At 43.3% G+C, this 9,663-nt stretch overlaps 2 protein-coding genes across 2 annotated transcripts; both read right to left on the bottom strand.

Moving 5' to 3' along the window:
- Positions 1-268: 268 nt before the first annotated feature.
- On the bottom strand, positions 269-1,475 carry LOC117249622 (trace amine-associated receptor 13c-like). Its single transcript, XM_033615369.2, has 2 exons — positions 1,300-1,475; positions 269-1,094 (listed from the first exon to the last, which is right to left on the bottom strand). The coding sequence occupies exons 1-2, from the start codon at positions 1,473-1,475 to the stop codon at positions 269-271; spliced, it is 1,002 nt and encodes a 333-aa protein (XP_033471260.2).
- Positions 1,476-6,235: 4,760 nt separating this feature from the next.
- LOC144466826 (trace amine-associated receptor 8a-like) lies at positions 6,236-7,524 on the bottom strand. The gene is made up of 2 exons (XM_078174235.1): positions 7,272-7,524; positions 6,236-7,052 (listed from the first exon to the last, which is right to left on the bottom strand). Exons 1-2 carry the CDS (start codon positions 7,442-7,444, stop codon positions 6,236-6,238), a joined length of 990 nt encoding a protein of 329 aa, XP_078030361.1. The 5' UTR covers positions 7,445-7,524.
- Positions 7,525-9,663: the final 2,139 nt, after the last annotated feature.

Raw genomic sequence — 9,663 nt, 5'->3', positions numbered from 1 at the left:
AATAACTTAAGGCAGTCATATAACAGACTAATACCCAATAACAGGGCAACAGTCCAAGGAGAAGACAAAAAAGAGGTAGCATATTATTTGGTATTTACTGTGTATGACACCACATTAAGAGATTGAAGAGACGAGGAAACATGATCACAATTTCTGCAGATTTCTGTGACACACACTTTATAAAATGCAGACTGCTTATTTTACATTTGTCCTGATTTTAAGATTCATTAATGTCAAAAAATATTTCATTCCTTCTCCAAAGAAAAAGTTAAATGTCAGTGACTACGTTGGCATCACAGGAGTCAGGCTGAAGTATCTTAAATGTTACAATGAGTTTAATAGATTTTAGAAACCAGGGGTAGCAAAAAGCATAGATCATTGGGTTGAGACTAGAATTTAAGTAAAACAGCCAGGCCTCTAAGGGCACAGAGGTAAAACCAAACAAGCTGTCCTGAATTACAAGAGAAGAACAGAAATATGGGCAAGAGCATGTCAAAAACACAACTACAACCACACCAAGAGTCCTGGCTGCTTTCAGCTCAGACTTATTAGCAGTTCCTTTCACTGAACCCTGACGCGTGACTGCTGCAATATGGGACCTCATAGCACGAGCCTGAGACACAGCCACCACAAATACTCTTACATACAGAGTTATGATGACAGTTATGGGACAAATAAAGGTCAAAATAAGGTCAACAACTCCTGCGATGTAGTTAAGGGCAAACACACACTCTCCAGAGCAGGAATTATAGCTGCCTGGTTGTTTCAAGTTATCTTTCAATATGAGACTGTCGTATAGAACAGAACAGCCCCAACAAAGGCAAACACAGATTCTAACTCTTCTCACAGTGACTTTGGTAGAGTAAAGAAGAGGATCACAAATGGCTACGTAGCGGTCGACTGATATGAGCACCATGGTTCCTACTGTGGAAGATGTAACAATGAAATTTAAAACATAATATATAACACACATGAGGTCACCAAGGAACCAGCAGCCGTCTGTGAGCATGATTTGAAAGAACATGAGAAGGCCCACGAAGAAATCTGAGACAGCCAGAGAGAGGAGGAGGAAGTTGGTGGGGGTGTGGAGCTGCCTGGATTGAAAAAGGAGCATCATGTATTATTGTTTGTAGTAACAAATTAAAGTCCATTATAATATTTAGCAGATGTAATCCATGGGTAAAATATGAAAGCAGTGTTTAAGTTATTTATCAACGCATAACAAGATCTGACATTTTCTATGAACCATTCATTTCTGTACATCTATCACCATAATAAATAGAATTGATAATTTACTACTTGAAGTGTGAGATGGAGATGATGACCAGCAGGTTGAGAGTCACAGTGAGCAGAGCGATGAAATAGAGAAGACTGAAAAGAAGCACAGCCTCAGTGAGAGAACGCTTTGGCCTCCTGCAGGAGGAATTGAGGAGTTGTGGAAAGCAGAGTTCACTTTCTTCCAGAGTCTCCATCATCAGAGATAAAGGATCAGATGAGAGGCTGCTGGGCTCTGCTTTTTGACCAAACCTCTCACAGGTGATTTATCACTTTTCTCCACTCAGCCACTCACCCCATCAGCCCTTTTGCTGTACTGCAGGTGTGGCCAGCCAGTCACAAACTGAGCTGAATGAATTACATCACTTCATGACAGCACACACAAACACACATGAACTCCCACGCTTCATCCACCCATCCATCTATTTTCATCCGCTTATCTGAGGCTGGGTCGCATGGGCAGCAGGCCAAGCAAAGCATCCCAAAAATCCAGAGCTCATGGCCATAGGTGAGGGTTGATACGTAGATGGACTAGTAAATCGAAAGCTTCGCCTTCAGGCTCAGCTCTCTCTTGGTCCATCTCATACTCCATTCTACCCTCACTCGTGAACAAAACCCTGAGACACTTGAACTTCCTCACTTGAGGCAGTAACTCCCCCAACCCGAAGAGGGCAATCCACCGTTTTCCAGCAGAGAACCATGGCCTCAGATTTGGAGGTGCTGGCTCTCATCTCAACCACTTCACACTCGGCTGCAAACCACCCCAGTGCATGCTGGAGGTCACAGTTTGATACGATAAGATAAACTTTATTGTCTCACGTGGGAAATTTGTTTTGGGCACATACAAACAAGACACACAGTAGACAACCATGTAGTACGCAAGGCACAGATTTGAATAAAATAATAGTGCAATTAGGACCACTGGATGAAATAAATACAACTATATCAAATATCAACTTTATCATATCAGGTAAGGCTAAAAGAATAAATGCTCCTTAAGGTTGCACTACCCCAGGAGGTAATCATAAAAAGTGCAGTAAAAAAACAACAAAAAAAACCCTTCCACCTCCTGGCTGCGCCTCAAGATCCTGTCCATAAAAATCACAAACAGGACTGGTGACAAGGGACAACCCTGGCGGAGGCCAACACCCACCGAAAGCGTGTTTGACTTTACCCCAAGTATGCGGACACAGCTCTCACTTTCAAGACCTCCCGAGGGACGCGGTTGTAAGCTTTCTTCAAGTCCACAAAGCACATGTAGACTGGATGGGCAAACTCCCACAACCCTTCCAGCAGCCTTGCAAAAGTGAAGAGCTGGTTCATTGTTCCACGGCCAGGACAGAATCTGCATTGCTCCTCCTGAATTAGAGGTTTGACAGTCAGTCAGAGCCTCCTTTCTAGCACCCTGGAGTAAACTTCACCCAGGAAGCCCAGCAGTGTGATACCCCAGTAGTTCATCCCGGTTCATCCCGGTCTGCCGCTCTGCAGGTACCGTACCCGACCTCCAGGCGACACTAAAAAAGCTGTCAGCATACACAACACAACAGTGTCCAGAGCCTTCAGCATCTCAGGGCGAATCTCATCCACTCCCGGCGCCTTGCCGCTGGGGAGCTTTTTGACTACCTCAGCAACCTCTGACAGGGATATGGGCAAGAGTTCCCCCAAGTCTTCAGGCTCTGCCTCCTCCACGGTGGAACCGGTACTTGTCTGCTGCTTCCGGAGACCCCTGGGCCGGCCAGACCTGAAAGGCCTCCTTTTTCAGCCTGACGGCCTCCCTCACTGCAGGTGTCCACCAGAGGGTTCTCAAGTTGCTGCCAGGACAGGCACCGACAACCTTCCAACCACAGCTCCTAGCAGCCGCTTCCATAATGGAGGACCTATCGGATTAAATGTCCCCCAACCATGAGAAATTCTTCTGGAGGTGGGAGTTGAAGACCCACAAACAGGGGCCTCAGCCAGATGTTCCCAATTCACCCTCGCTACATGTTTGGGTTTACCAGGTCTATCCGGCAGCTTCCCCCGCCATCTGATCCAACTCTCCACCAGGTGGTGATCAGTTGACGGCTCTGCTCCTCTCTGACACAAGGCAGCAGATCTGATGACATGACCACAGAGTCCATCATTGATCTTTGGCCTATAGGGCGCTCTGGTACCAGGTACACTTATGAACCTCCCTGTGCTTGAACATTGTGTTTGTTATGGCCAGTCCATGGCTCGCACAGAAGTCCAATAACAAAACGCCACTTGGGTTCAGGTCAGGCAGGCCATTCCTCCCAATCACCCCCCACCAGGTTTCTCTGTCATTGCCCACATGAGCGCTGAAGTCCCCAAGAAGAACTATGGAGTCCCCAGGTGGCGCCCCATCCAGGACACTACCAAGAGACTCCAAGAAGGCCGGGTACTCCGTACTGCTGTTAGGTGCGTACGTACAAACAACAGTCAGAGACCTTCTCTTTGCGACTCGCAGCGGCATCGAGATGACCTTCTTGTTTTCCAGGTAGAACCCCCATACGGTGGCGCTCAGCCAGGAACTTGTGAGTATCCCCACACCCGCCCAGCACCTTTGAGTGAGGTGCTCAAGTTCCAAAAAGTCAGTTTCATCAGGGTCTTCTTGAATTGCCGCTTTGCCTTGAGAGACCATACCAGGGGCTATTAACCCCGGACAACACAGCTCCCAGGTTCACAGGGACACACAAACCCCTCCACCATGTCAAGGTGGTGATTCTCTTGGAGTGTTCACATATGCGCAAAGAAATGCTGAGTCACCACTCTGAGTCTGTTTAGAGGGCTGAAAAGGACTGAGTGTGAAAACACCCTCAGATACCCTCAGGTTGCCCCCATTCATCTACAACTGTTCCCTTGTGCCAAGTGACTGGTAAGAAAGTTGTTCCAGAGTATTTAGAGGAGCTTCTGGCGGTGCTTTTACACCTTATGGGTAGATCTGTTCAGAAAACTACTGTTGTTGAACAATATATTGTCACAGAAAAATTTGCAATAAACATATTATCATTATATCAGTGACATAAAACAGTTTCAGAGAGACAATAATATTAGGTACACCCTTTCAAAGAGATTTTTTTTTTAATTTTGAAAAAAATCTTTATTGACTTATGCAATATCTGGTCCTTGATCATTTTGCTAAAGTAATATTTTTTGACAGGCCTTTTTTGTTAAGGCAATATAGTGACATATGAAACTTCTGATGGTTCATTATAGCACTATTCCACTAAAGTGCCATATGGCATATTTTAAGATAAGGGCTATACAGCGGTAAAGGAGGTTCTTTACCTTGCACTACCAGACTTGCACTTTTGGATGTGTATTATTGTATATTACTGTGTATTCTTTTTATTTAACTCCTTTATTACTATGCTATTCTTTTATACTATTTAATTTTGTACAGATTTTAACTATTTTTTTACTTGATTATGCACTGTACTGTGGAAGCTGCTGCAATTTCGTCATGCACCAAGTATGATGACAAAGAAATTCTGATTCTGAATTCTGATTCTTGTGACTGCAAGCTAAAGAACCCTTTGTGGTACTGTTTAGCACCATATTTGTTAGAGCAATATTGTGTGAAATGACAGCTCAAATGGTTCTGTATAGCACCATTTGTCAAAGGTGTCATAAAGCACCTTTTTAAAGGTGGGTGCCAAGTAGTAGTGGCAAAACAGGTTGATTTGGAGCTAAAGAACTGATTTTGGCTTCTATTTTAGTACCAGTTTTGTACCTCTACATTATATTTTACCTTAGGCAATTTAATATATTTGGATACAGCTTTTGAATATTAAATAAGGAAGCTTAAAGCAAATTGTTACATACTAAAGTTTATTGCAGCCAAAGATGCAACTGTCGACCTGATTTGAATTGAGATGGGATTTTTTTTTTTTGGTTCATGGTTGTGATGAAGAGACTGGGGAAGAAATTTACAGTTAGCCCCACTTCAAAGTAAATGTGAAGGCTGTTTCCTCGGGTTTTTGATGCTGACTGAGTTTTCGGACTGTCCAACAACATATGTTGGTCAGATCACACAGAGGCTCTGCCTCAGTTCCAAAAATGGGCTCCAGTCCAAGGCAGAAAAAGGAAAACTAAACATGTTGTTTTGAAGCTACTGTATATAACACCAAATTAAGAAAATAAAGACAAGAGAAAATATAATCACACTTTGTGTAGATTTCTGTGACAAACTTTATAGAAGAAATAACAGGTAGCATATTTTTACATTTGTTCAGACTTTTGGACTTTGTGAAGTCAGTTACATCAATAAGTATTTCATCCCTTCTTCACACAAAAGTATTATCTTATTCCAAATGGCTTCACTGCACACGTGGACTTGTGGACTTTGTGGGCATATTCTGAGTGCGGTCCAAATCCACAATTCACACAACCAACAAGTGGCCTCAAGTGGACTTTTTTGCAGACTCCCAAAAATTCCACTAAGGATGAGGACTTCTCACAACTTCACACAAATGTGATGTTGTGGTATTCTCATCTGCCAACATAAAAAGGAAATACATGTATAATCAATGTGTGAAACAATTTCTGTAATAAAATGTTACTTGAATCATGTAAGCAAAAATGTTATTTAACCACATCATGATACAGAAATATGTATAAGCTATAGAGGTAATCAATATGAATTTTATAATTGCAGACTAACATATTTAAGTTGTGCAGTGCAATGCCAAATATATCGGCTATAGCTATAAGAGTACAACTGTTCCATAGGCAAGAGCTGCAGTGATCACTGTGTTGTGGTTGTCACTTGAACATTTCCACAGAAACAATGAAACAAACTTGAGGCCTGTCTTTCAGCAGCTTTTACAGCCTTGAAGTCTTGCGCCCTCGCTGACTTGACATGATGACAATAGACATGTCACAGTACAACTGAAGTCCACGAAAACTCAATCTGCAAATCTGCAATGGGGAGACACTTGGATTCAGCCACAGTCTCCCACTATAATATGTTGGCATCGCAGGAGTCAGGCTGACATATTTTAAATGTTACAATGAGCTTCATGGATTTCAGAAACCAGGGGTAGCAAAAAGCATAGATCATTGGGTTGAGACTAGAATTTAAATAGAACAGCCAGATTTGTATGGGCACAGAGGTCACGCCAAACAAGCTGTCCTGGCCTGCAAGAGAAGAAGAGGAATATGGGCAAAGGCATGTCAGAAACACAACTACAACCACACCGAGAGTCCTGGCTGCTTTCATCTCAGATTTCTTTGCATTTACTTTCACTGAACGCTGAAGTGTGACTGCTGCAATATGAGACTGCATGGCACGAGCCTGAGACACAGCCACCACAAATACTCTCATATACAAAACTATGATGACAGTGACAGGACCAATAAAGGTTAAAATCAGGTCAACAACTCCTGCAATATAGTTAATGACAACCACACACTCTCCAGAGCAGGAATGATACCTGCCTGGTTGTTTTAAGTTATCCATCATTATCAGACTGTTGTACAGAAGAGAACAGACCCAACAAAGGCAAATACAGATTTTAACTCTTGTCACAGTGACCTTGATGGAGTAATGCAGAGGGTCACAAATGGCTACATAACGATCAACTGATATGAGCACCATGGTTCCTATTGAGGCAGCAGTAATAATATATGATAGATACAGATGCAGGACACACATGATGTCACCAAATAACCAGCAGCTGACTGTGAGGAAAATCTCAAAGAACATGTGGAGGCCCACAATGAAATCTGAGACAGCCAGAGAGAGGAGGAGGAAGTTGGTGGTGGTGTGGAGCTGCCTGGATTGAAAGAAGAGCATAATGCATTACTGTTTGTAGTTGTAGAATGAATTACAATTCCATTGTGATATATAGCAAATATAATCCACACATTTAATGTAACATCAGTATAAAAAAACATAAACACATAGCAAGACCTGTCTATTTTTCTTTTCTTTTCAATGAACCATTCATTTCTGAATGACTATCATTTTAATAAATGAATTAGTATTTTGCTACTTGAAGTGTGAGATGGAGATGATGACCAGCAGGTTGAGAATCACAGTGAGCAGAGAGATGAAGGACAGAAGACTGTAAAGAAGCACAGCCTCAGTGAGTGAACGCTTTGGCTTCCTGCAAGAGGAGTTGAGGAGTTGTGGAAAGCAGAGTTCACTTTCTTCCAGAGTCTCCATCAGAGAAAAAGGATGAGAGGCTGCTGAGCTCTGGCACCGTTGTGACCAAACCTCTCTCACATACAGCTGATTTATCACTTTTCTCCATTCATCCCATCGTCCCTTCTGCCCTACAACAGGTGGGGCCAGTTGAGGCCAGCCAGTCACAAACTGAGCTTCAAACAATCGTACCACAACAAGCGCAGTTCAATTTAAATAATGTATTCAGCCAGCAAACAAAAAAGCAATCTTGCTACTGATGTAGTGCTTTTATTTTGAACAAGACTGCATGCAAACTCTACATACAGTAATAAACTGTATTTTGAAAACAGACAATGCATGTAACAGGGGAAGATGCGGCAGGACAAGGACAAAAGTTAAGGCGGCGGAAGTCCGAGTGGGGCGGGCGGGAGTGTTGCTTAATGGGTCCAACAAACACCCGACTTTCAACCCAGGAAACGGTGGTTGCGTCCAATAAGATTCTAAAGCCAAAGCCTGTTTTGCGGTGAGTTTGCGGTGTTGTACCGATGTAGTGCTTTTATTTTGAAAGAGACTGTATGTAAATGTGAAATTTCCTACGAAAACACAAGTGTATCTTGAAAGAAGAGAACTTGAAATGGTGTCCCAGAACGTAAACAACCAACACACCCAGGGTACCATGTTCATTGTATCTCGACATGGAAAAGTTGATATGTGACAAGGTCGGATCAAGAATTGTCTTCCTTTTCTTAAAGGTAGTGAAGGAAGCAGAGCTTGTGACTGTCTGCAGAGTCCATTATGGTCAGACTGCACTAGGAAAGAACTACCAGGTCTCCATTCCCCGCGTGCACTTCCTTGATGGGCTGAGTTACTGCTCAGGTGTGTTCCAAGCACAAAGGCACTCCAAGGATTCTGCCTTTCTCTACTGTCATAGTGATTGTTGTTCTTGGGGCAAAACTTTGTCATTAGTCGAGACATGACACTGGAGAAGGTTTTACCCTCCACGCTGAGCAACAAGATAGATCTGAACTGCTACAGGTTTATCAAGTTTTACTCCTGGAAAATTTAGGATGTTTTCACGTAGTCCTTTTTTAACAGATCGAACTTAGTCCTCTTAAAGTGCACCAACAGAAAAGGGACTTAGCTCTTTCCGTGTTCACACTGTCAGTTCATTTGAAAGAGGACTCAGTTTCTCTTTTTGGTCAACTTCAGCTCTGATGGGGCCTCAGTCCTCTTTCTGTTCACGCTATATATAATATATATTGACATAGTTTTGTTTTTACTTTGACGTGGCACTGCAATGAAGTTATGAAGCCCCTTGCTTTCAGTTGAACCTAAAATTGGAGGAAAACCTTAGTGTCTCTGTGTGCTGTAGACTGTTACATTCTACATTCCACATTTGGAGATGTGCAGTATCTTCCATGGAGCAAACTACTCCCTGTCCTGCATTCTTGCAAGCATTACAGGCCAACGTGGTTTCGTCTGTTTTTTTTCAAGCATCCCAGGTCAAAAGCATGTGATCTAGAGGGCTGGATACAATGGCAAAGAGCAAAGTGAACCTGGAGCGCTTTGTCTTCACAATACACAGGTTAAGTGAACCACACCACGGACACTGCTTGATGATGTCCCCTGGTGGGTCAGCAAATCTCCTTCTCTGCTGAGCACAGCCTGAGACAAGCCTTGTTTTCCCTACCTGAGGCATCTAACAGGCCGAATGTCCTGGACACTTGGCCGCAGATCTGATGACACAACCACCATGTCAATCATCAGTCTTTGGCCTGGTGTTCTGGTACCAGGTCCAGCAACCTGCTGAGGTATCTGCTAATCTTCCTCTCCAGCATCTCCACTGTCACTCGGAGTACCTCATAAATCCACAAAGGCCAGAGGTAGGATGCTGTGTTGGTATATCCTAGTATTGAATTGTCTAGTAAACCTGACTTGTCCACAGTGGTGAGCTGTGGCTCAAATTCCCTGCTGGTTGTTTGGATAACAGCTGCATCCCTGATACTATAGCTGAAGATTTTGCCAACGATCTTGACTCCTTTCTCAGTGAAATAGTACTTGTTCAACACTTTGCCCCTCTTTCACACCAGAGACATGGATTTAGCTACTTTGAAGCTCATCTAAGCCCAGGCAATGAACCTTACCAGGTCCTGGAGGATCTGCCCACTGCTAGATGCCGATGTGGTGGTGACAGTCAGGTCATTCATGTGAGCACTGATGGGAGGCTGCCACACACCAAACTTGGTCAGTGGGCTGTT

This window comes from Epinephelus lanceolatus, chromosome 14 (genome assembly GCF_041903045.1).
Source record: "Epinephelus lanceolatus isolate andai-2023 chromosome 14, ASM4190304v1, whole genome shotgun sequence".
NCBI classification, from domain to species: domain Eukaryota; kingdom Metazoa; phylum Chordata; class Actinopteri; order Perciformes; family Serranidae; genus Epinephelus; species Epinephelus lanceolatus.
Note: the sequence above shows the minus strand (reverse complement) of the source record. Positions and strands in the feature narration are given on the sequence as shown.